Here is a 27,601-nt window from a genome sequence, read left to right as displayed (position 1 = left end):
CATTCCTTTATTTAGTAGTGCATTTGGTGAAGCACTTAAAGGGGGCCAGTCCAGTGTACACGTAGAACTGTTTTAATTACATCCTGTGAATTTATTTTTCCAGGGAGAAATATTTCTCAGGGAAAACGTCTATAAAAGTAACTTTAGAAGCAATGTAATTTTGTGTGTGTTTCCTATAGGAAATCTGTTTAGTTTAAGTCCCAGGTTCTAACACTCTCTTTCATGCAGCAGTGTGACCCGAAGAATGCTGCTGACAGCACTGTTAAAGCCTTGTATCTCTTCTGAAATGAAGCTGCTGATGGATTTGTGAGTCCTATCTTGATGTGACCTTACCTCCTCCCTCTCAGTTGGATTTCACTTGCAGGATGGCACTTCCACAGACAGCTCCTGTGGAAGGAGACACTTTACCTTAATGGGCACGTCAGGCTTTGATTTACATGCCCATGTTGGTGTTGCATTTGGGAGTTATTTTTACTGTCATTTATTTAAGCAAGGACCAGCCCCACAGGAGCTCAACTGCAGTTTCCCAGATACAAGAAGAAAAATGTTATGGATTTCACAGCCATCAAAGTGAGAGTTCCCAGGAAATGGATCCTCCAGGAGGGGCTTTGGTCAGGCTTGAGCATATACTTCTTTCCCCTTAGAATCAACAAAGACAGCTGGAAACTCCAGCCCATGGCCACTTTGTCACCCTTTCTAACCCAAGGTGATGGAAAAGCTGTTGGCTCCCAAATTCTGGAACCTGAAAACCAGCTTTTTCTTCCCTAATAACTTACTCAGTAGTACTCTGCTCATCCTTCTCAGATTTTGCCTTATGCCTTCTCATCCTGGAAGAGCAGACATACCCTAGCACCCTGGTGAAACGATTCTGTGATGCACCAGCACTATGATGTGGCACTGGAAAGCCTTTCTCTGCCCTACATCCACTGGGTGCTAGTGTGAGGATTTGCACCATGTCATCTTGGAGAGGAAAGCACGTTTCCTCATGCCCAGCTTCTAAGAAAGCCAAAGGAAGGCAAAAGCAGCTTTTTTCCAGTAAATGACAAGAAATTGGACACTCCAGAGTGGCCCCTTGCCAGTGAGAGGTTTCTAGCACAGAACAAGCATGACCCTCTCCAACCTTCACATGCAAGTTTTCTAGGAAGCTTAAAACAAGGGCTGTGGTGGGCACCCACATCCCAGTGCTGCAGCAAAGGCAATGCATTAGGATGAGGGACAGGAGCAGGTAGCATACAGATAGGTTCAGGTAAAACAAGGGAAGAGCTGCTTGTCCTTCCCAGAATCTCAACTCCAGAAGAGTGCCTAGCTGGAAAGAGTCTGGATTTGTGCATAGTTTTGGAAGAAAAGCCCACATAGCTGTAAGTTTCCGAGTCCTTCAGCTACCTAAGAGAAGACAGTATCTTCAAGATGCTGCATCTTTGGTCCCAATTGCCTTGGGCTAATTGGGCACTGCTTTCAGATCAGCCTCACCTTCCATGCTGTGCTGCCAGGTCCTTTGCCAAAATGTCCTCTTCCTTCCTTTTCCTCTCTACCACTGAACCAGAAGCAAACATAGCATGGGTTCTTGCAAGTAGGTGAGATCAGTTCTCTGTGGACTTACTCAGCTGTGGATTTGCTGCTGTGTGGTTTCACCATGTTGAAAAGCCTTCCAGAACACAGAGGAAAGGGGTTGAGTCATTTTAAACATAGGGGAAAAATAAAATCGAATGCAGAGAACTTGACTTTCCCATGAGGAAAGGAGGGTGGATCAGCTTTGCCAGCTATAAAACCCCATCCTACTTAGGTACTTATTGTAATGAAAGAGTATTTTCCTTGTTCACCATTAGCACTACCACAACTGAGTCTGCAAGGTCCATTCTTTACCTCTGGGAAGTGAGTCTTTTGATGCCACAAAATATGCTGTGGCATTTCACACTGCCAGAGACACTTAGGAAACAGGCAAAGTGCTGGAGGCCAATACCACAGGAGAAAGACCTGACTCTATAAGAAACCTTCTCTCCAGTAGATCCCTGTAGAGCAGGGAAGGAGGGACAGCTGGAGATAACCTGCTCTAGTGGAAGGTGTCCCTGCCTGTGGCAGAGGACTGGAACTGGATAAGCTCTAAGGTGCCTTCCAACACAAACCAGGCTGGGATTCTACTAAATTCTCCATGGCGTCTATGCCCCTCCTGACAAAGCAAGGACACTCACCTGCTCTGAGGTAACGGAGAAAGGAGATGTTAATGCTTTATCTCCCCATCACCCAAGGGAAATCTCCAGCCTCTGATTTGCCTCTCCCTTGACAGCACTGGGAGTTAGGTCATTTCCTTCCCCCTTCTCTCCAAGGGACTGGAATTAGCATTGCCATCGTACTCTTTAACTTGACTGTGCTCCTGGCTTCCAGTTCAAGCCCACCCCTCCCCACCCCTTTTCTGTTCTTGTTATGAGCCCTTTAAGACCCAGCTGTAAAACCCTGCAGCCCGTATATCCTAACACTTCATAATCACACCTTGTAGTAACACGACAGAAATCAGCTCATTCCTAGTGACCCACAGAGCCTAAATGCTCACCAGTGCCCATTAAGAATGAAACTAGGAAGAAGGAAGCATCAAGCTGAAGCACCACTGCCCCCCACTGCTGTCCTCAGGGGTCCTCTGGGAGGACCTCAGTGGGATGGGGCTGAACATAAGGCATCTCCTTAAAGCATCCCATAAGGCAGCCCCTTTTGATCTCCTGAGTGCACAGGAAAGCAGTATTAACCTGTAAAGGAAATAGCTTACTTATAGTATAGGCAGGCTATATTCTATACCTTTTCTATAGTATAGCAAATGGAGTCAAGCATCCTTTAGAGCACAGACACACATGTAGACATGTTCATCCAGTAAAAATGGACAGATCACAGATCATTGAGCAAGAAAATCTAATTTCTTCCTTATTTTAACTTAATCCACCTACAAGATGTGGTTTTTGAGGCCTTGGGCTCCAGCAGAGCACAGTCCATCACAAAGAGGACAATGACAGCCACACATTGTGCTTACTGGAAGCCATCCAGGCAGCTCAAGAACACTGCTCCCCCTTTTCTGTGCTGCCCACTATGAGATCAATGCAGCACCTTGTGCATCAAAGCCTTCCTGTAATTAGCCCCTTTTCAGCTGTAATGACACCAATAGAGGCTGTAAAGCCTCCCAGCTGGAGACATCCTTCTCCCCAGGACCCCATTCCCACCTTCAGCAGCAGGTCCACTGGTTTTCATGGTGCAGGACAATGCAGTTCTGGCTCTCACCTCACACCAGCCCTTCCTTCCACTGCACAACGTGCTGCACTTAAGTCCTTACATGGTCCAAAAGCTTCTCATTTGACTTAGCTTCTCTCCCGGTCCTGCAGCCGCCTGTGGCTTTGGGAGTGGTTCAGGTGCTGATGGCCTCTTCTCCTACCTCTGCCTTTCAAGAAGAGTTCACTCCGGGTTTTAGATCAGGTTTTGGGGAGTTTCTGTACTTCAATCTGTGAAACTATTTCAGTTTAAGCAGCTGTTTTCACACGCTCCCCATTCCACAGCGCATCCACCTTTTGGGATCAGATTTTCCAGGCTCCAGCTCTTGCCCAAGGCTCTATTTTTATTTTTCTTTAAATAAAATTCCAAAAGGAAAAATAAAAGTTGGTCCAAATCCATCCCACATTCCTGGGCTTGGCCTGAGGCGAGAAACTTCCCCCATTCACAATAATCCCTGACCACACTTCTTGTTGTGGAGCTCAAAGGATGCACGGGAGCAGCCACAAGCACTCAAAGATGACAACTGCAGCCATGGGCTGAAACCCCTGGTCCACCCCGAAGACTTGCAAGTGAGGTGCCTCTCCTCCCCTTGCTGTCAGGCAGTGGGTGGTACATTGCTGATGCAGCTCCATTACCTTGCAGTGCTATGCTATGAAGGTGGGTTCTCCATCACAAAAACTCATTGTCAAGCTGTGACCCAGCCTCTGCTGGAGCCAGTGGAAGCTTTTCTACCAAAATGGACTTTCAGTCAAGCTTGCAAGTGCATCAGAGAGTCCAGACTGGTTTGGGTTAAAGGGTACTTAAAGTTTATCCAGTTCCAACCCCCTGCCACTAGCAGGCACACCTCACACTAGACTATGTCACCCAAAGCACTAGAAGCATCTGGATGGATGCCTTCAGGAGGTCCTGTGCTCCAGCTGCTTTCTGTGGTTACACACTGAGAGCCCACAGGCCCCATGCAAATACAGCACATGATACTTGAGAAAGTGACATTTGAACACAGGAACACGTTTAACACCCATTCACACACAGCTTCTGGTCGCTCCCACCAGCAGATCTAAACCACAGCACAATAGAACAGTATGTAGCTGTGAGACACCCTGGTCTCTCACCCTCCACTTTGGCTGCAAAAGGATACTGTTAACGTGGGCCCTGAGGTTATAGCCTTCTAATGCAGTTAAACATCAAAACAGCTCTTTCTTGACACTTGTGTGGCCAGGAATGAAAAGCTGAGAGAGAGCACATTAAAACTGGAGAACGCCTTTCCTTCCTCCCAAGCTACCTAGTGGGCCCAGGGCTACCTACCAACAGCATGAATTCCTCCTGGCTCCAAAGCTCAAGGTGCAACTCAGCTGAGCTGCCCAAGAAGTATGAATAAAAGTCTTAGTGTGATGAGAATAAATAAACCTACCTCCTACATCAAGCTACACAGCCCAGGAAGGGCTAAGCATCTTTGTCCAACCTAAACAACCCTATCTGGCCTTGCAGTCCTCTTCTCCTTCCCTGCTCCAAGTGTAACTCTCAGTGAGAAGAATGGCCTGCAAGAGATGAGCATGACAGGGTGAGATCTGGAAAGGATGCTCAACAGAGGGCAGGGAGTAAATCCCTCCTCCAAGAGCTGCAGAGGGAAATCCAAACACAGTTGGGTTTTACAGCTAAATACAGCAAGAGTCATGTTGAGAGACACATGAGCTGCACATTAGCTGCAAAGGAATTGCAGATCTTAACTGGGTAAAAGGGAGACATTTTTTCCTCTCTTAGCCCATCCTGCTCCCAAATCTCTGCAGAGACAATGCACAATTCCCCTGCAGTCCATGGAGGTCCATTTGGAGCAGATATCCCCCTGCAGCCCATTGTATTTCCCTCCCCTCTCTAGCTGAGGAGGGGAGTGACGGAGTGACTTTGGTGGGCAGCTGGCCAGGGTCAACCCACCAGAGATGATCAATGGAGTAACTTGGGAACTGTGGAGAGGAGCATCTTGGACTCCCTCTTCCCATTGCCACCTCTCCAGTGAACAAAAGCAATGTGCAGTGGTTGTGATGAGACACAGCCAAGCATCTCTGTGCTCTGGTTGCTCATTCACAATCAGTGTCTTTCTGGTTCTTACCCACCTTTCCTTATGCTCCACGCAGTGATGCTGACCCAGGACCTGCCTCAGGTTGACTCCAGTTTCCAGCTGTGTAACGTGCACTGGAAGTACCACCAGGATTATTTGAATTGGCCACAAAAACTTCCTTTCTCTCTCTGGAGGTTAAAGCCAGACCAGGTTGGAACCTCCTGCTCAGAGCAACTGCTCCTTATCCAAACAGCATCTCCTTCCCAGGCAGATCTGCAATACACTGAGTATCCCTGGCCAACACTTGGGTCTCCAGCACCAGTAGACGCTGTTGCAAAAAGCAGAGAAACCTGAAAGCAGAGAAGAAACTAAGCACCACTTGGCACCAACCTTATCCCATGGAAAGCTGTGAGCCAGAAAACAGGCCCCGTGGCTAGGCTGCTGCCCAGGAATTGTGAGATGCTGTGCAGCTCATCCACGCCTCTTGCCTGTACCACTTCCCATCCATTTCCTTGTAGACCAAGTCAGTCTTCTGGAACAAAAAGAGCTGTGTTAAAATATGCCTTTTCCATTAAATCCATAGAAGCCCTTTCAGTTTATATCCCTGTCACCTGGAACAGGCTCTTCTGGCCTTTTCAGATGGGAGGAATTCACATCCATACTGACCTGTCCAAACAAAAGCAGTTGGAATGGAAAGCAAGGGCTGTTCCTTTCCACAGCATTGCAGCACAAGACCTCCCTAAATGTGGTTTGGCAGGAGACAGAGAGAAGACAGGTCCTGGTATACCCTGGCTATGCAGACTCTATCTGCTGTTCTTCACAGCAACAGGAAATTCCTTCTCTTTGCCTCAGGTTTTAGGTTGTATTGTAATACAGAGATGAATATGCTACTAACCTTTAACAGACCTTGCAGGAAAGACAGGCACATAGGTCCCCAGGGTAGACTTGCTGGTCTTTGCCTCTCCAGCATCCTCCTGGGAGGAAGGAGAGAGCAGGAGCCTCTGTAGCCGCTCATCCTGCAGGAGGGTGATGCTCAGCAAGGTCCTCAGGCTTATCCTTTGTTAAAATAGATGTCCACTTCTTCAAAAGCTGGGAAAAAGGCATTCCTTTTCCTCGGAGACTCATTTGCCACCCAGCTGGTTTGATCTTGGTGGGGGGTGGGAATCATGGAATCAACTGGGGTGGAAAAGACCTTTAAGATCATCAAGTCCAACCATTACCCCAAGGCCACCACTAAACCATGGCACCAATATTATAATGGCCAAGTCATATCATCAGTTAATTCCTTCTATTTGAACCATAATCTGAGCATTTTCACATTAACCTCTTTGAACTTTGGAATATGAAATACACAGAAATAGAAATCTGTTCCCAATAGTATTAGTTAATAAATAACTCTGCTTCTCAAAATTGTTCTCATCCACATTCGATTAAGGAAGTTAAAAGAATTCAATGCTTACTGTCTTCGATGCCAGTGTCCTGGGGACAGACCCCTCTCATTCCTTTCAATCTGAAGTTCCCAATCCCTGTCACTAGCCAAAAAGATGCCTGGAAAGCCTCCACCTCACCGGGACAACCACAAGGTCTGAATACACACTTTACCACGTCCATACAACCAAGAGGCTCCATGGCCCAAAATAGCACCTGAACACACAAGTGACCTGCAAAAGCAGCCAAAACCATCAGTTTTCAGCCCATTCCTGGGCACACAACAAAGTCAGTCTGTGGGACCCAGTGCGACACAAAATGAGGCTAAACCCAGGCAACCTCTGCTTCGCAAGTCATAAATCTGGAGTGGAATTTCTCTCCCTTTTCTTCTTGGTAAGTGTTTCCCTTCCCGTGGCTGTCAGCTGCAATTGGAGGCCATCATCTCAGGTTGGGATTTGGGCAGGAGGGGGAGGGAGCTGAGCCTTGTTTCATCACATTAAATTAAACTATAAACTACACCTTTTAATTCCTCCTAACTAAATTCCACCCTGGAAAAAGGAAATGTTCTTTCTTAGTACTTTTTCACACCAAACATGGCAGAAAGCGTTTTGGAAGAGGCCTTGGTACTGCAGGCAGCACTACCAGGGCACTGCAGGACATGCCTGGGGTGTGATCTCCACCTGAAGATCACTCTATAGCTGGCAGCTCCTGAGTCCACCACAAGTACTAGACTGAGTCACATCAACATGTGCATTCATTCAGACTCTGGGGAGAGGGAAAGAGTGCACGTTCAGCTGAGAAATGCTCCAACCATTTGAGATACACAGGTCCCAGTGCTAGAACACCCCTGTTTCTGAGAGCCCAGTTCCCATGAGCTTTCAGTGCACAGCATCCCCTGCATCACATACCACTGGCAATGAACAAAACCATGGAATTCAAAAGCATTTGAAAGCAATTGGTATTTTCCCCTTTACATTCCAATAGGCACTCATGGGAAGTAACCCAATAGGCAAGAGACTGCTCTGAGGTCTCCATGCACCTTCTCTTCTCCAGGATGAACAGCCCCACAGGGGCCAGCAGCCACCTCCCAACCTGCACAGAGAGGAATGTCAGGCACGTCGTGAAATCCAAGTCCTGCTTCCCAGACCTGTCAGGCCCCATTAGGACCAGGAGGCCTGACAATGTAAAGGTTCTAAACCCCAAACCACCACACCAGCAACGTTCCCCTTGCTGATGAACCACCCACAAGCTGAAACGCAAGCCCAAGGCATGGACAAAGCATCATGTGCAAGAATCAGTACCTGCAGACATTCTTCTCTACCCATTTTCTTTTCCCCTTCAGGAACCACTGTTGGTTATCTGGCATTCTTTTGGTGCTGCATCCTCAACCTTCAAAATGAAAGCAAGCCTAAGCTCCAAGGCACTACCTTTGTTCTACCGTACTGGAAACCAAAGCAAACCTGGATAGAGCACCAGCTTCGACCGTAGCAGATGTCAGATGTCTTGTTAAATCCTGACACTAACTGATTTTTTGTTTAAAGTGATATTAGATGCAGAAAGCATAAGAAGTCGGGTGCATAGAGATGCAAGTCATCCCTAAGGTCTCCCAGGAAGCAAATGAGTGCCTCCAAGCTGCAGGTTGATATGAGCACTAAGCTTTCCACCCCAACTCAGGGCATGCTCACTTCTAATGCAAGGACAGATGAATACATGGGCCATGTCGCTACGCAGCACCCATCAGCAATGAGAAGATGATGAGAGGAGGGTCTGATGAAAGGAACTTCATGAAATGTAGTAGCTGAGGGAAAGGAGAAGTCATCATTTAAATCCTTCTTAACCCAAGGCAGAGCTGAAGTCACTTAACAACCCTGAAACTGGTCCCTCTGACTGCCTTCCTGCCAGCCCTGTGCTCCAGCAGCACCATGCTGGTCCTGGCTGTGGATGCTGAAGGGACATGGGATGGGTGACAAACGCTGGGGGACTGGTAACAAATCTCTCTGTCCTTTTAAAGGGTGGCTTCTAGCACCGAGGGACCAGGGACTCTTGGGGTTTAACACCACCTAAGCAGGGGGCTGAGCAATCCCATCAAACCCCATATTGTTTGATGATAGTAAAAGGCAAAGGAAGAGAGTGTTCAGACTGCTCTGAAGTTATATATTGACCACACAGGCTTTCACCATCAGTCCTGGGCTCTGGGGATTCTGGTGGACCTCCCGAACCCATTTCCTTCATGATGGAGTGGACAGGCTCCAACCTTGGGTGCAAACCAATGCATGGTAGGAGAGGGTGACAACGCAGGGCTGGCTCACAGGAGGAGTCCTGCCTCTCTGGAGCCTACCCACAATACTGCTTCACCATTTAAGTTCAGACAGTGAAATAATACAATTGAATCAACAATAAAAGAGCAAAGAGTATCCTGTCATGTTGGTTGGACAGGTTTGGAGCACCCTGCTCTAGTTGAAGGTGTCCTTGCCTGTGGCAGAGGGTTGGAAATGGATAAGCTTTAAGATCCCTTCCAACCCAAACCAGCCCGGGATGCTGTGATTCTATGAACTGTCAAGAATAGATCAGAAAATGTCTCCTATTCCTTTGTAAATCCCCTACTTCATTTCCAATCCCACCTCAACACCCCATGCAGCAAAGCATCCTGTCCTTTAAAATGCCTGTATTTAACATAGCAAATACTCACCCTCTTTGGTGATGGTCTGTTTGGTTGGTTCTTCATAGGTCCAGATCCCAGAAAAAGCAATGAAGAAAGTAAAAGAAAGCCCCACAGATATGCCAATCAAAGCAGGAAAACCGAAAAAGGCCACTAGCACTTTATACACAATCCAAACAACAGGAGAGGAGGAGATGTGCTCATACATTAAACACCTTGAGAAGAGCCTTGCATTAGGCTAAAGCCTTCTGTGCTCAGCACAGCATCATACAGTTGTGTCTACACTAATATGCTTTGCAGATTTAGGAGTAAAGCTGGACTCTAACATGCACTGCACTCCAAAGGTCATTAGGAGAACAGCAGACACCTGCAGTTGAGTAAAATAAATCAGTGGAATTATTCACATACAAAACGTTACAGAAACGTGCTTTTGGGAGGAAAGAGGCACTTAAATTAATTCTTTCCAAATGAACAGATGCAATAAAAATGGAATTAACACCTGTGCAGATATACTTCTGCTCCCTTACACAGCGATGCATGGATTGCATTTTCAGTTGTTCCCAGTAAGATTCCCAATGGCTCTGAACACATGATGCCATCTCTGTAATGATGCAAAGAAGTGCAGGTTACACAAGGCTTTACTTCTTGATCTTTGGTTTGTAGATAATCTTCCCCCTTAATAACAAACAGGATTCAGGAACCTTCTGACCTGCAGAAGATTGGTTGTTTCCAACTTCTGATCAAATATATACATTAAAACTATAAAGAGAAGGTTGGACCAGATGATCCTCAAGGTCCCTTCCAACCTGGTATTCTATGAGGTTATGATTTCATGACTTTTTCAGGGGGAAAAAGTAGTATCATGACAGCATGTTCAACAGGAACCTCAGTGGCAATGAAAAGGAGATGGAAAGAGAAGTGGCTCAGAAGCTGTGCTCAACAGGCCAGGGAGGGGAAAAAGGGCTTTGAGGAACTGGTGAGTAACAGTAGTTCACATTTAAACAAACAAGTTATTTTAATAGTTCTACAACTTGAGCATTCAAATGAATATCATTCTATCCCAAGTAATATCAGCTTCTAAAGATCAATGCAATAATGAGCTTTTATATAAGTTTTGGGCTTTGGGTCCCTAAACATTTTATATCTCAACAACGGATATCTTTGTTTTTTCTGCTATTTGGTTTTTATTTGGTAGCAATGTCAGTCATTTCCAGTTCTTCACCTTTTGGAAGACAGGTTTATGCTAAGAACCATCCTCCGAATTTTCTCTTCATTCTTTATAATATTAGCTCTTACAGCACAGATCTTGTCTTGCTGGTCTTTAATCAACTGGTCCAGTTCAGCCAGATCAGCTTTCAATGGTTCAACAGCGCTGTCTGTGACGCTGAAAGAGACACAAAGAGCATAATGTGAGTGAAAATGTGTTAACTCAAGTTATTTAAGCTTCCAAGAAAGCACATACAGTACCTGAAAGTCTGCAAAGGATTTAAGTTGTGCCCACACCTTCTGAAATAACTTTTACAGTAAGAAGCACAAAGGCAAAGCTAACAACCCAGAGAAGATAATTCAAGAGAGATCACCTGCAACTGAACACTAAACAGCCATTTCTTGGCTAATCCAGCTCTTCTGCTAAGGCTCTTTGCCATTATTTCATCCCACTGTAGGCAGAGAAGCTGTGGCTGCCCCTTCCCTGGCAGTGTTCGAGGCCAGGTTGGACACAGGGACTTGGAGCAATCTGCTCTAGCGGAAGGTGTCCCTCCCCGTGGCAGGGGTTGGAACTGGATAAGCTTTAAGGCCCTTTGCAACCCAAATCACTCTGTGATTCTATGATTCTGTAAGAAAAGCAACCCATCACTAGCTGCTGACAAGGGCAGCTAATTCCACACTAACAGGAAATGTAATAAATCTTACGCTAATAAACAAGGACACTGATACATCTTAAGTGAATGGGGCTCTTTGGCTTTACAACCAATGTGCCCACTTCCATAATGCTTTGCTCATCTTCCAAGAATGCTGAACAGGCAGAAAAATGACAGACCAAACTGGCCTGCTCTCATTCTGAACTACTCAGTCACTTTGAGCCCTAGATAAAGTCCACATCCCAAAAGCATTTAGCCTTCCCCTTTTTTCCACCACATTAGCATAAATCACAAAAAGCACTGCTAGAAATTGCACTGTTCTCCAATGGGATTTGTCAATTGTCTTTCACAGGAACAAAGAAAAAGACAAGCATCCAAACTGCACTATACATGGAAAGCATTGTCTTCTTCACGTTTGATACTCATTCTTTCCTGAAGGAGTGGACATGCCTTAGCACTCCACTGGTCTGATGGGACATATCACTAGGACATAGGACATATCACTAGGTGCGGTGCAAAGGTGAGTCAATGCCTCAGTTTCTCCAACCATAAAATAAAACCAAATGCTGTTCCCTTCCTCTTTGCAGCAGTGCTGCATTCAGAGGACAACCAAGGTTTTAAAGACTGTCAAAGGTTTGGAATAGAAGGTGCTATGGAAGTGCAAGGAATTAACATCATTACACTTTATATGTGAAAGAAAGCTTTAGTTCCCACCCCAGGCAGTGGACTAAGCCAGCTGATGTAAATTCCAGCATTTAACACATTGCTACCTACCAAGACAGGACTTAGCTAAGAATGCCACCCATTCATGCGTGAATGAAGCACGCTGATTCAGGGAACAGCAAATCTAGGCTGCTTGTGAATTCAAGATCATCAGCACCTAGTTCATGTTCAAGATCAGAGGACACACAGCTGGAGAGAACATTCCGGTTTCACGGAGCATAAAGACACAGTGGTGAGACAAAGTAAGGCCAAAGAAACTGGTTTGAGGCTTGACCTCCTTGTTTCTATCATGCACATCCCCTTCACTCTCCTGGCTTTCCAGTGCTGTCCTTTCAACCTTGCACAGATGACAACTGTTATTAACACCACTGCAGAACACCCTGAATTCAATGGCACAGAGACAGTAGGTTGTGATTCAGGAATCCACTCTTAGTCCCATTCCAAATCTACTTCGCTCTTCCCTCACTGCTCTTTTATTTGTGAGAAGCAGCTAACAAATCAAGCCCTCTCCTATCACACACACATTTGCATCTCAGCTGCCGTGTCCATCATGATAAATTGAGCTGAAAAGACTTGAACGCTTCAAGTCCAATCCACAGAAATGACTGATGACAAGTCTGCTTTGAAAAATGAGTTAAACCTTTCCCAACCCCAGAAATCTGTCACAAGAGATAAATGAACCTTTCGCTGCCCACACTCACCTCTGCTCCTTCTGTAGAGTTTCTGCATGCTGCCTGTTCTCCTGCCGCCACATCTGCAACTCGTTCTTCATGGCATCCATATCTTCTTGGATGTAATCCATGATCCTGCCAAGCGTCAGAGCACTCCTGCACAGAGTCTGAATAGAGACCTGAAACTTCTCAATTTCTTTGGCTACCAAGTCTCTCTCTCGTTTCCTGGCTGCTTCTGACACAAAGGGTTTCTCCTAAAAGAAAGAATGAAGAAGGAGGAAAGCATCAAAACTAAAGAAAACTAAGGAGAAACAAAAGAGAGGAGCAGAAAGCATGAAATATCCAAGTCACCACTGCAGAGCACTGCTACAGAAGTGTGCAAGAGCATCAGCAATAGGAAAACTGCTTTTCAGACCACAAGTGCATAGAAGTAAAATTAGTATTTGATCCCATTCAATGATCTCATTGATGTTCTCATTCTCAACATGATCTTTCCCAAGGCAGTGGGTGTAGGAGGGAAAACCTTCTTTGCATTCAGCCATGGTTTATCATAGAATCCCAGACTGGTTTGGGTTGCAAAGGACCGTAAGATCATATAGTTCCAACTCTCTGCCATGGGCAGGGACTCCTCACACTAGACCATGTCACCCAAGGCTCTGTCCAACCTGTTACCACGTCACTCCAGATCATGTTTTAGGCTACTGCACCATCAGTGTTGATTGGACCTGATTGCCACAGTGTTTTGCTGCTCCTTGGGACCTACAGCTGATGCTGAAGGGCAGAACCTCCTTCTAGTTCTCCAAGTCAGTCCCTTCAAGATGCTTCTCTTGCCCAACTTCTGTATCTGGATTTCCAGCTCCTCATGCCAGTCCTAAGAATAGCACTTTGTGCTGCACAGCTAAAATAGATGGTGGTTATTCCATGCCTTGTGCTTCTGCAAACAGTGGTTGTAAAATCACTCAGGTTGCAGATGTGGCCTCACCAAACTCCACTACTCAGAAATAATCTGGTCTTGTGCATGCTTTCCTCATGTGCAGCCAGCAGAGTCTCTGTGGTCAATCTCCTGAAGCTTCCAGCTTACTACACGTTCAATATAGAGAAAGAGTCTCTTAAAGTGGCAAAGTCAGGAAGAGCAAAAGGATGCCATAAAAAGAGCAAAGTGATGCCACATTACTAACACGCTGTAATAATCTGATTCCAGGAAAGCCCTCCCTGAAAGCAACAAATGCCTTTAAAGAACAGACTGCTGGATTTTTTTCTCCCCCATCAAGGAAACACAACCTAATTTTTCTTTCTTTCCAAAAACCCCATGGGTCAAATTCCCAAACTGAGGGGTTTTTTAAGACACACAAAGCTTTAAGGTTATTTAAAGTCATTTTAGTCATTTAATATATGCTGGAAAACTAGAGGTCTTTCTCTACCACCCCAACCACAGGATCAACCAGTTCCTAGTGGCTATATCAACACAGAGGCAGCAGTGTGCTTCTCCTCGTGCTGGGACACTGAATCCACCATGCTGTCCCCTCTTCCCTCCTACCCAATTGGCCTGTCTCCCTGTGTGAGCTGTGGGCTGTTTGTTCAGCTGTGTTTGGAGGCAACAGGGACTATTGCCAAACACATTTCAGCAGCCCTTGGCTCACTAATGAACTCATATACATATATTTTTTTCATATATATATCTATATATATACATAAAGAAAAATACTTCTAAAGACTGGAAGGCTGAGATTTACTCCCATCTGATGCCCGCGTTTTACCACACACACTGTGCATGAAAACTGTGGCACCTGTGAGTATACTGCCACTTTATAATGTTAAAAGTTGTTTAATTAGGAACCAGGCTGAAGTGGCAAATGCTGCTGTACTTGTGACCTTCACTTCCTAAGTCAATTCCTGAGTGCTGGCTAAACTGTTAAAAATAACACTCCTCTTAATTCCTTCTCACTCGGCCCATACCTCTGTCACAGAAGCAAGTGTTTCATTATACTCCATGACACAAAACATGGTATTCAGATACTTTCTGGAGTCATCCATGTGTTTACCATCCTTTACAAGGCAAAGATGAAAGTGCTGTTTCAGGACCCATTTCATCACTTGAGAACGGATGAGCAGCCCTGTTCTGAGCACAGATACATAGGGTTGAACGGATCTTCTCCTCACGTATCCTCTCTTGGCCGGTGGTGTTCACATCAGCATTGTCCAGCTTTTCTCCCTGTTGATCTTGCAGAGAAGAGGGGTTTTGCCCAGGTGCCCTTGAAGACATAGATCACAGGGTCCTGCACACCAGCCATTTACCAGGTCTCAGCACACACCTCAGGTGGATGAGTTTGTCTCTGGAAATATTCTTTTGTCCCCCTGCCTTGCTGCAGCTAGTGAAGATGTATGAACAGATCCATAGAATCCCAGACTGGTTTGTGTTGGAAGGGACCTTAAAGCTCAGCCAGCTCCAACCCCCTGCCACGGGCACAGACACCTTCCACTAGAGCAGGTTGCTCCAAGCCCCTGTGGACAACCTGGCCTTGAACACTGCCAGGGATGGGGCAGCCAGAGCTTCTCTGGGCACCCTGTGCCAGCACCTCAGCACTCTCACAGGGAAGAACTTCTGCCTTATATCTAACCTGAACTTCCCCTGTTTCAGTTTAAACCTATCACCCCTTGTAATAAGGGTAAAAAGAAACCTAACCTGAACTTCCCCTGTTTCAGTTTAAACCTATCACCCCTTGTAATAAGGGTAAAAAGAAACCACCGTGGAATATTTGCTATGAATAAGGAGGATGCCCTTGAAACATATTAGTAAATATTAAAAAATCATTTTAGTGTCCCTTTGTGTAGTTCGGTTCTTCAAACTTGACAGAAACAGGACAAAATATTATCCCATCCAAAGTCATTTTGAGTACTGAAACACTACCACTACAAATCCATTAAATACTATTCAGACTTAAACAGGTATATCATCGTCGTAACATGTTTTGGGTTGGAAAGGACATAAAGATCACCCAGTTCCAACCCCCTGCCATGGGCAGGGACACCTCACATGAGACCATGTCACCCAAGGAAGCACAGCCTTGTTAAAAACCCTTTCAAACACATACTATATGATAGCAAAGTAAGAACATGCAAGAGGTTTTTAGTGTATCTTTCTAAAGAGGAAGTACTTAAATGTCAAGCTCCCATGAGAAATTGCCTTGTACCTGGAGGGTACAGTAATTCAACTGGCATGTTGCTGTCCCTCACCATCAATTCACTAACACTTGCACTCCCCCAAGATGCCAAGATCCTGAGCTCAGGAGAATTACTCCAATGAAGCACTCAAGCACTGCCAGCTATTGATGGTTACAAGTACCTAACAGGGGAAGCGGGGGGCATACTGTGTGCTTTCAGTTTCACACTTCCAGTGACGGGTTAACATCTATGTGGGACACTCTTGCAAATCATTAAGACTTAATGGCAGATGGTTTATTACAACAGGCAACGTGGGTGGTAAGAGTCCTGAATGCCACCTTTGCTCCTTCTGCACAAACATGTAACAGGATATATTCAGTCTTAAGGAAAAAAAAAAAAAAAGCCAGAATCAGAATTGTTCCAGCCTATTTAATGAGGCCATACACCTCACTGAACTCTCCTTTCACAAAAGCCCAAGAATCAATAAATTATCCCTATATAAAAGACTCCATCACTTCTGTAGGCCCAACAGGTTTCCTTTCCTCCGTGTTTTTCATAAGGCACTAAGATAAATGTTTATTTTGGATTCCTGGGAAAAAGTCTGCCTTTCCCATTACCTCAATGTGAGCAGAACACGATGTGGACTCGGAGGCAGGGACCTAAGCAAGGAAAAAAGCAGGAATTTTCTTCTTCATCACTAAAGGGGAAATTATCAATAGGGCTCCAGAAACCACCAGCATTTATTTGGGTTGAATTCACCCTGCCTAAAGCAATTGGTGTAACTACTGCAGTGTGCACAGCTCCTAAACATGGATCATTCACAAGACAGACATCATAGAAACATCATATATGATAGCATAGAAATACGATGTCTGATAGCTGGGCTTTTGAGGGCATCTGAAATGCCTGCCATCTACTAAGCTAAAGGAATCATAAGATGATTTTTAATCCCCACTGTTTGAAAGCTATCTATGTTTGAAGCAGTATTTGCTTATTTTGATAGCGCTCCTCCTTTGCTTCCGTTTTGTAATTAACAGCTTTTCTATATGAATCATATTAGAACAACCATCTATGAAGCACTTGCAAGTTTCTACAGCCCCTTTTAAGTATTCTATTATATCCCACTATGAAAACAGACCCAAGTAATCACAGTTTTATGGAGCTGTACCATTTCCCCCCGACCTCCTTCTACAGGACAGCACAGAAACTTCATTTTGGACAAGTCATTTTGATCCGTTCAATATAAAACCAACAAGGTGGGGTGGTTTTTATTGTACAAACTATTTTTTTGATCATACAGGGTGTTTTCTTTGCCTGGTTTTTACAGAGTCTGCATTTTAAGCAGATTGTAACTATCCACCAGGGATCACCATAAGAAACTCTTTCACAGAAACACAGGGAAACCAGTAAATGTTAAATCTTTTCAAATGAACAGGATGCTTTTCTGCTTATGCCAGGTACTGAGTTCAGTAACAGGCCAAGGAACTGGAGACACAATGTTCTTTACCATTACATTTACCAGAGTTCATCTGACCTGCTGCTGAGTTCGAAGGCACCAAAAGCAAATAAAAGGAGAGCTCCTTAAAGAGGGCTTGTTTTTCTTGGGTTTTTAGGGACAACGTCCCCCCCCCAGTTCACATCTGATACCTCCAAAAAGAGCTGGGCTTTTCACACGGACATAAACACCCCACCTCAGCCCCCAGAGCGAGTCTGCTTTACTTCACATGCAGTAAGTGTTGGGGAGAAGTCAGTTCATAAAACCGCATGTATTTGGTGGGGTTTTCAGCACGCTAAGCAGAATTCTACAGGTCTGACCACACAAATGCCAAGAGACAACAATAGTAGATAGTATTAATTCAGTACCAAGGGGTGCCAGACCTGCCTGGCTTTCTGCTCACATTGCTTCTACTTCCGCAACCTCCTTTCTCTTGAAAAAGCAACCTCTTTCCTCTTCAGAAAGCAACAGATCTGTTCCTTGTGTTAAACAACAGCATTCACACCAGTCACAATCACTGCTAAGCTGCTTGAAATATATGAAAGTCACCTGTAATGTATCCTATATCACACTGCTACTGCATTCTCTCCAAGGGATGGAAATCACTGTCTGACTGCAGTTTATAGAGCCTTTCCGTTTAACACACCCATCTGCTGTCTCATGGTGTATTTATACTGTACCCACAGGACAGAACCTTTTGGGTGCAAAGGCCACAGCAAAGGAGCCACGACACCAGGAATATCCCAAGAGCGACAAAAAATCCCATTCCTGTGTTCACAGCTTGCTTCTGGATCACAGGGGTTTAATGGGAATTGGGGGACATTTCAGTATTAAACAATAATGCCCCATCCCTGGCAATGTTCAAGGCCAGGTTGGACACAGGGGCTTGGAGCAACCTGCTGTAGTGGAAGGTGTCCTTGTCTGTGGCAGGGAGTTGGAACTGGATGAGCTTTAAGGTCCCTTTCAACCCAAACCAGGCTGGGATAACATGGCACAGGAATACATCTGGTTAATATGACACATTACTAACTGCACTGACTGGAGAGGACAGTGTCATGCAGCTGATGGATTCATGTAAAAATCAATGACCTGAAGAACTTTAAACAAACAGAATCAGCAGTGATTGTATTTGTTCTAAGCTTAGAAGTATACACCTAATTTATCATATTTGTAATTAAAGTTAATATTATCCAGGTGCTAAGCTATTTAATATCACTTGTTCCTCACAGAAACCTCAAAGCTGCTGCTTTGCTAAAGCCCGTGAACTGTATTTGGGAGTGCAAAGATGGGAATTCTGTGATCCCGCTCACTTCAACTATTTAATAACCTGCCTACATTTTCCACACATGAAATAAATGAAGTGGAATACAAAATGTAACATCTGTTTCATTCTCTGTTTAACATTAGAGGGCTAGATTCTAAACAAATACATTTAGGAAGTCTTTTTAGGAATTTGTGAGGCTCAACACAGCTAATCAAGGCACCAGAATCTTTGTATTTCCAGAATGACCCCTTTGTTTGACCTGAAAATTGTGTATATTATTTTAAGTTCCTGCACATGCAAAACCTCGATGATGAAAGTCTCAGGCTTCTTGCCTTTGCTCTTCCTTTTGCTTTATTAAACCTTCTTAAAAAGCAAATGCATGCTGGGGAAATGCAGCCCATAAAAAGGTTGCAGAGGAATGCTTTTAACACAAAGAAATGCTCCTCAGCCATCAGCAGTTCAATGTGTGAAACAGCCCCAAGAATCCACCAGTGTCCTATGTGGATTAAGAATTAATTCACCAATGTCATTTATTTTCTAGTTGATTAATAAGATGCCAGCTTAATTGTTCTTAGTTTAGTTATCGCTATTAATCTACTTCATCAAATCATATACTCAGGGAATGGTCAGGGCTGGAAAGGACCTTAAGATCATCTACCTCAGATTAATCGACTTGATTAATAATGATAGGTAGATCCATTGATCATGGGTTTTGCTGAAGTATTAGCTGGCAGTTCCAGGATATCTTTTTTCTCCCTTCATTTTCCCAACTGGCAGAAGAACAAGGCTTTAAAGCTTAATGAATATAACTGGGAAAAGATGTCATTATTTTGTAGTTATTGAACAGTTGAACCAAATGAGGGAGGATGAACATTCTTCCTGACAGACACGAAGATCACCTATTATTTCACCAGACCTCATTTCCCAAAGCAAGCAGTTCTTTCAGCTTTACACTGGATTTCTGGTTACCTTACTCCAAACTACAGAAGTACATTCCTAGTTCCCTCACCAGTGCACACGACGTGGTGGAATTCAGTTGCATACTGATGGCAAAGATATTTCTTCTGGAGAGTTTGATGGAAAACAAATTAAGTAGAAGAGCTGACAGGCTGGGGAGAAATGGTCAAATCCCAGACTGATTCTGCTTCCCAGCAGACTACAGAGAGAGACCTGGCACAAACCCGATGGCCATTTGAGCACATCACACTGCACAGAGTTCATGGACCCATTCTTGCAGTCCCATCACCATAACAGGACGTGGTTCCGCTTGCCTGCATAGACCACTTGGCAGGAACAAATCACTTGAAACTCTTACTGCTTTTTAATTACTTCTGCTGCCTTTATCCAGAGAGATTCCAGAGAACAATTCCTCCCAAAACTGCTGCTCTGTAGTATTGCAACAAAAAAACCCTTACCACTGCCTTCCTTGTGATGTTAGGAATATCCCTCAAAGATGAGACACGCTCAAGGTGCTAGGATAACATGAGCATGCCAGACCCCTGTCTGCTACCCTCTGCATATCTGCTCTGTGAAACATTCCCAGAGGCAATGCCATGTTGGAAATACAGAGCAGGCCTGAGGAGAAAGACCTGGGGGTGTTGGGTGAGAAGCTCCCCATGACCTGACTTCAGTGAGTGCTTGCGCAAAGAACCCCGCCCTGTGCTAGGCTGCACCCCCAGAGCATGAGCAGCAGCTCAGGGAGGGGATCCTGACCCTCTGCTGTATGAGGGGGAGACCCCCCCTGCAGTCCTGATCCAGCTCTGGGGCAACAGCGCAAGAGGGACATGGAGCTGCTGGGGCGAGGCCAGAGGAGACCATGGAGATTCTGCGAGGGCTGGAGCAGCCCTGCTCTGGAGCCATGCTGAGAGTGCTGGGCTGTGTCAGCCTGGAGAAGAGAAGGCTCCTGAAGGGGAGACCTTAGAGCAGCTCCAGTGCCTAAAGGGGCTACAGGAAACCTGGAGAGGGGCTTTGGACAAGGGCCTGTAGGGACAGGACAAGGGGAATGGCTTTAACCTGCCAGAACAGGGGAGACTGAGATGAGCTCTTAGGCAGAAGCTATTCCCTGTGAGGGTGCTGAGGCGCTGGCACAGGGTGCCCAGAGAAGCTGTGGCTGCCCCATCCCTGGCAGTGTTCAAGGCCAGATTGAACACAGGGGCTTGGAGCAAGCTACTCTAGTGGAAGGTGTCCCTGCCCATGGCAGGGGTTGGGACTGAATGAGCTTTAACCCAAACCAGGCTGGGATTCTAAAATTTTACTGTCTCTCACATCACAGTGTTTGTACTCTAAAATAAACTCCCAGGATTCAGTAAAGTCTCCAGCTCTTCTTTCCTTGAAGTACATCTGCCCTGTCCCAATCACCAACTCTGCGCACTTTTAATCATCTTTTCCTTTGATTTTTCCATCTGTTTTGAGGAAAACTACACTTCTCTCTGGATCTCAACAACTTCAACAACATCATTTGAAAGCAGTAGCAGCAAAGAAACCTCCTGCAGTAGCAGCCAGCTGCTTGGATGTGAGATCAGATGATATTCCAGGAGCTCAGCATTGTATGCAAGTCCTCATGTGATGGACTAGGAAGTCAGCATGTTTATTTTCCACCATTAGTTCAGCTAACACAGACTAGGGCTTCAAAAGATGCAACAAAAGACAAACAAGGACTGAATGAATGCTTTACAGACTGAACACAGGCAATGGGCCTGAATGGTTATTGTAGGAGGCCACAATTGTCCACATGCATTTAAAACCAGACAATCTAAGGGGTTAAAAGGGAATTGTTTTAGTTATTCAGAAAATAACCCAGAAAATGCAGCACAAACAACATAGGAAGCTTCCTGAGGATGAAATCCATGCGATTTTGTAACCCTCTCCTGTTGTCCCTTTTCATGTCCAGCTGACAGGCCACAATAGCAAACGGCACAGCCTACAATACGATTATGGACTGGCAGAAGACATTAGCAGATGAACTCCTCCTGCTGTCCCCAAACTTCGCCTGGGGACTGGTGATTCAACAGCACCACCTAGTTATAAAAGCAGGAACAACTTGTTCTTGCGAGTGCCCGCTCAACTTCATGATGAACTTCAGAGCTAGTGCATAAACAGCAATGTCAACTTTTCACCCTTCTCCAACCACTTATAGAAAGAACTTCTTCAGGCAGGCAAAGTGTCACATTAGACATACTCATTAGAAATAGGCAATGGTGTTTCATGATCAGTACAATGACGCAACAAGCTGCACATCTGCAATAAATAGATTGAGAGTCACAAAGGTGGATAAAGCTGTAACTACCCCTAATGGATTATAAACAGGAAATTAAAGCTGTTTTGCTATTTTAAGGAGGATTAATTTTCTTCATCAGCCTCAGCCCCTGCAATACATGAAAGGAATTTTCTTCCAAGCAAGCAGGAGTGGATCTCAAAGTCCCAGACTTTAGAGAGGAAGATAACCCACCAGGAGTCTGATCTGCCATCCCAAATTAGAATCATAGGATCAACCAGGTTGGAAAAGCCCTTTAAGCTCATCCAGTTCAACCGTTACCCAGCACTGCCAAGGCCACCACTAACCCATGGCACTGGTGTGTGAACACTTGCAGGGATAGTGACTCCCTTCTCTAGTCATGCTTCAGCACCTCAATGTCCCTCTTGTAGTGAGGGGCCCAGAGCTGAACACAGGATTCGAGGTGAGGCCTCACCAGTGCCCAGCACAGGGCATCAGTCACTGCCTCACTGGTGCTGATACAGCTTCCTCAACATGGTGGGGAAGAAATGAAAAGGCTGGTCTGTATGGAAGCATAACCCATTACCGCTAGCCAGGAAAGCAAACAGGAGTATCTCCATTTCAGAGAACTGTTGATTTTACCCTCCCAAAATTCCAATCCTAAAAGTTAACACTTGTGTCACTGTTGCTGCAGACTGTAGAGATGATTAGAAAGTTATGGAAGCACTATGTAAGACCAGGTTTTTAACACAGTCTGCTGTCCACCACGGTTTTAGTCCTCAGGGACAGTTTCTTACTGCTCTAGACTTTGGCTCATCACCTATCAGAATATCATTACTCACTGCCAAATTACTACAGTTCAGAAGGCCAGAAGAGGCAGTCAAGTGGTTATGGCTATTTGAAAGGGCTTGATGCTCTGTGAAAAGCTGGTATCTCGAGGTCTGAGCTTCCAAAACCAGCATGCCAAACTATAGATCATTCCTGAAACAGACACAGGTAGGAAAAATCTATAATACTGAATTAACATTACCAAAATGAGTGATGTGATTGGAATTAAATGTTTAATAGTTCATGAAAAGCACTCACCTTTCCAACACATTATGTACCTCTCTTGTTTCAGAGCAGAACTCTACAGTGTATTCCTCAGTGCCTCCTCACTAGCACATCAAACTAGTTCAGTGATAGAGAAACTTCCCAAAGGGCCAATGGATCAGAGAAGTCCATCTCAATGCTCGGCCTTCAGCTGCTTCTTGTAACATGAGTTTTACAAGGCTGAAAAACCAAGAGCTCTCCACTTGGAACAGGAAGACACTTAAATAAGGGCTCAACCTTTTGCTTTTGGTTTGCAAACACTGCTAGACCCTTTCTAGACCCTAAGTGATCAAAACAACACAACCAATAAAACCAGCAAAACCATAAACTCCCTTCCCTGTTTCAGCTACTGACTGTGGAACAACTCACATCAAATCACTTCATATCGTAATCTATCATAAGATTATCATATCACTATCATAATCAAACCACATTCATAGACCTGAATGCTGGGGTACAGTAGGGCAACATTTGGTGAAATAATACTACTTTATACGGTTAATTGCACCAGAGATGCCTTTTATTAAAAACACCCCAGTGATAGTGATTACTGGGCTATGGGATACTGCCTAGAGGACAAGAAAGCCTGAAATACTAATATTGCAGCTGGACAAATGCACAGTGTGCCCTACTCCATCTAGGCTGAAATGAGCAGATTTTGTTGTAGGAAACAAAAGAACAGGCTAAATTCCCCTCCAAGAAACTGTCCTGAGATCCTGGAATAAAAACCAAACCCCCAACCCACAGAAATTAAAGGTGAGAAAGAGAGAGCACTACATAGAGGAGGTGACATCTGACAGGAGAACTAAAAGCATCAAGAAGGAAAGCTTGACCATAAATGGGAAAAAAACACACCTGAGGCAGAGATAAAGGTCACAATCACAGTATTTAATATTGAGAATTCTATAAAGGTCATTACCATCTTACCCTCTCTGTCATCTTTGAGGATATCTGTGATGCTTCATAATCCTTCTTTGTTTCCAGGAGTCTTTTTACAAGCCCACCTGTGGAAAAAACAGTACATTTCTTATCATTGGTTGGCACTAAAGTGTTGTTTGAAACATTCAGACAATCAAATAGAATCCAATTGATTAATTCTTTTTGTTAATTTCCAGCAACATGAACAGCATTCCATGATGTATTTTAATTCCTGAGCTCCAAGGTATTTCTCGACTGGTCTATTTTCTCCAATGTCCTCTAAATTGAACTGTATCATCAGTATCATTTACTGAATAACTCTTGGTCCAGAAACAACTCCTTGAGCTGTATGAACACAAAGGCTTTTCCTCTGCACCCCTCTTTTGGACGAATTCAGGAACTGCACAATAAAAGTTTATAGCTATTCCTTTGTGAGGAGATTTTGGATGCAAATAAGTCTATTTGCCTCAATCACATCCAGTGTAACCATAATAAAAGCTCCTGAATTAGAGATCTGAAGTCCCAAGTAAGCACAAATGTTAAGTCTTCTAAAAGCTTTTCTATAGCTTGCCTTGAGCAGCCAATGCCACCTCCTTACAGCTGATAAGCTGTACCTGACACTGTAAGAAACATTTGTTTCTGAGTTTGATGCAGAATGTTTAATTCTGCTGACATTAGAGCTGTATAGAAACTCTGTGCTAAACATCACTTGTAAATACAGCTGCACAAGGAAACAAGACTGGGTTTGATTTGACTGGATTTCTGGGGTTTCTCTTGAAAGCTCCTATCCTCAGGAGTTATTTTGCTGCTTTATTCAGCATTTTAAGTGTTCAGCATTTGTTTGAAACTCATGGGTTTATTATATATATCTATATATAAATATGTAAAAGCAAACATACCATGCTTTTGATCCTCAACCAGCTCTGCTTCTGGCTCCTACATATGCAGGAAGACAGCTTTAGTTGGACAAAGTTGGCATTGCTCTAATACACAACTCTACCAAAATATTCATCTAGAAGCTACTTAAACAAGTAAGTTACAAACAAAGGATGGAAAGAGGTTCTATAACGTGCAACATGAACAGACCATTTCCATACGTGGCACTTCGGGCAGTGGCAGTGCTGCCTCCACCACAAACTGGTCATCATCATCATCAGAAATCTGCTGGTCTACGATCACGTTTGAGACAGTTTTAGCACTACCACTCCTGTAGGAGACACAATGAAAATTAAAAGCTATTAAAATCTGCCTCAAAACCTAGTAAGATCTCTCCAGAACAGAAGAGACAGCAGTACCCTCCTTTCTTCCCATAAAGCAGCAGCTATTAAAAGCACATCAGATTCTGTCATTTCCATTCACTGCCCAAGGTAGCCATCCTCCACTCACAGGACATATATTTTCCTTCTAAACACACTACTTCAGTGACTTATCAGAGATAAGTAAGCCTTTTTGACCACAGTTTCAAGTGGCAGTTTCAGCCTTTTTTGAACATGGGATATTCATTGCATGTTTTACAGATCTCTTCCAGTGGCAGAGTAGATGAACATTCTAAGGTTGTCTGTTTCTGAGTTCCCAAAGGCAAAACAGTTATGGTTTTGAACTTCCAGATGTGACAAGTAACCATAACTTGTAGATAATGCACTGGATTTGCAGAAACGATCAAACAAAAAAGTGGACTTGAATTTTCCAGTCTGGAACAATGAGTAGAGATGATCTTGCTCTAGTGGAAGGTGTCCCTGCCCATGGCAGGGGGCTGGAACTCAATGAGCTTTAAGGTTCCTTCCAACCCAAACCACTCTAGGATTCTATGATCCATCCTAAAGCTGTTTATCAGCAGGTGAGACATAGAAGATCTGAGAAAAGTATGGCACAAGAGCTAGAAACATCTGTACCCACATTCCCTATTCCTTACCTTGCTGGAGGTAAGAGCTCAGCGCTTTCTGGACGTTTCACTTTGGGTGGTGCTGGTCTTGCACTGCCAGGACGGGGAATTCGTCTGCAATAGCAAAGAGGCTGTTTCATTTATAGTTTAAAAGGAAGCCTGGCATGTCTATCCAAAGAAACAGACACAAAAGAGCTGAGTAAGCTACCCAATGCATAAACCCACTGAAAACATCTCTAATAAACAACCCAATAGCACAACATTTGCTATCCTAGTAGGAGTCTAGGAAAATGTAGAAAATGTGTCTAAAACAAAAACCCCTATGATCTGTGTAAGACCAAGGCTCAGAAAGGACCTTAAAGCTCATCCAGTTCCAACCCCTGCCACAGGCAGGGACACCTTCCACTAGAGGAGGTTGCTCCAAGCCCCTGTGTCCAACCTGGCCTTGAACACTGCCGGGGATGGGGCAGCCACAGCTTCTCTGGGCACCCTGTGCCAGTACCTCAGCACACTCACAGGAAAGGGCTTCTGCCTAAGAGCTCATCTCAATCTCCCCTCTGGCCAGTTAAAGCCATTCTCTTTGTCCTGTCCCTACAGGCCCTTGTCCAAAGCCCCTCTCCAGGTTTCTTGAATACCCCGATATAATTACAAAAGCCTTTGCTGAGCAAAGGAAAAGTAAATTAGGATTTAAAAGGCAAGTTCACCTTATCCGTAACACTGTACTTATGAAACACAGGTATGTAATGCAGTGTTCTTTCCATTAGACTCTCCACACATCTTTCATATTTTAATAAGCACATTGAGGCACTTCGTGAAGTGTTTCAGATTTATTTTCTAAATCCATAAAGTTTTCCTTATAGAAGGAAATGAAAGTGAATAAAGGGAAACCATACATGGGATAACACTTACTATTTGGTACCACTAGTAGACACATCCTGCTCCAAGTTTCCTTGCTGCTTCCAACTAGACTGACTGACTGTGCCTCCAGGCACATCAGACTTTGATTCAAGGATAGGAACATACCTTCGGATGGACTGAGGTGGAAGGTCAAGAGGTACTTCACCATTTACTTCAGGCTTCTCAGGAGCCACATCCTCTGCTTCTCCTTCTATTAAACACAACAAACATAAAATGTTGGCTTAGGCAAATCTAACTTGTCTTACAACAGCATTTTGAATCCTATCAGCACTACACTTGACCATGTGCTCATGAAATCCAGCACAGAAAATGCCTCTAAGCTTATCTAAAGTTCTGTATCTTATGAACTTCCAGGTTTTCCACATCTTGGAGTGTTCAGAATTCAAAAGGGACACTGAGAAAAAAATTCATTTTAAAATGCCTTGATTCTTTATTTCTTTCTTAATATTGTCAAATTCCCTCATCTGTAGAAGTGGCATCATCTCAATTCTTCCTTAGTTTCACAGTAACACTGACCCAGATTTGAGCAGGGGGTTGGACTGACTGACATCCATCTGGCAATCCCATTCAAGACCAAGTGTTCTATGCTGATTCTCTTGGTCAAATAAATTTATCTTGTTTTCAAAGAAACAGCTACCATTAAGCAAGGAGGCCACGAGGATGATCAGGGGCTGAAGAGGCTCCTGTATGGAGACAGGCTGAGAATATTGGGGCTGCTTAACCTGGAGAAGAGAAGCTGCGTGGAGACCTCAGAGCAGCTTCCAGTGTCTGAAGGGGGCTACAAGGATGCTGGGGAGGGACTCTTCACCAGGGACTGCTGCGACAGGACAAGGGGTGATGGGCTCCAACTGAAGCTGGGCAAGTTCAGGTTAGATCTAAGGAAGAAGTTTTTTCCCTATGAGGGTGCTGAGGCGCTGGCACAGGGTGCCCAGGGAAGCTGTGGCTGCCCCGTCCCTGGCAGTGTTCAAGGCCAGGTTGGACACAGGGGCTTGCAGCAACCTGCTCTAGTGG

At 44.6% G+C, this 27,601-nt stretch overlaps 2 protein-coding genes across 2 annotated transcripts in view; both read right to left on the bottom strand.

Annotated features, from left to right (window-relative positions):
- Positions 1–10,382: 10,382 nt before the first annotated feature.
- TRAF3IP1 (TRAF3 interacting protein 1) lies at positions 10,383–27,144 on the bottom strand. Its single transcript, XM_065670547.1, has 8 exons — positions 27,135–27,144; positions 26,696–26,810; positions 25,703–25,786; positions 24,877–24,997; positions 24,690–24,726; positions 23,800–23,876; positions 12,676–12,899; positions 10,383–10,776 (listed from the first exon to the last, which is right to left on the bottom strand). The coding sequence occupies exons 1-8, from the start codon at positions 27,142–27,144 to the stop codon at positions 10,611–10,613; spliced, it is 834 nt and encodes a 277-aa protein (XP_065526619.1). The 3' UTR covers positions 10,383–10,610.
- The window catches only part of USP40 (ubiquitin specific peptidase 40), a 61,405-nt gene continuing 60,499 nt past the window's right edge, over positions 26,696–27,601 (bottom strand). The window contains exon 35 of the mRNA XM_065669687.1: positions 26,696–26,780. The gene's annotated coding sequence lies outside the window, so the exon portion shown is untranslated. The remainder of the gene's footprint in view (positions 26,781–27,601) is intronic.

This window comes from Lathamus discolor, chromosome 3 (assembly GCF_037157495.1).
Source record: "Lathamus discolor isolate bLatDis1 chromosome 3, bLatDis1.hap1, whole genome shotgun sequence".
Lineage (NCBI taxonomy): Eukaryota > Metazoa > Chordata > Aves > Psittaciformes > Psittacidae > Lathamus > Lathamus discolor.
Note: the sequence above shows the minus strand (reverse complement) of the source record. Positions and strands in the feature narration are given on the sequence as shown.

Coding starts and splice junctions, on each gene's coding strand:
- TRAF3IP1 (XM_065670547.1), bottom strand. Junction 25,787..26,695: donor CCACCTCAGTCCATCCGAAG/GTATGTTCCTAT, acceptor TTGCTATTGCAG/ACGAATTCCCCGTCCTGGCA. Junction 24,727..24,876: donor AAGTGCCACGTATGGAAATG/GTCTGTTCATGT, acceptor CTGCATATGTAG/GAGCCAGAAGCAGAGCTGGT.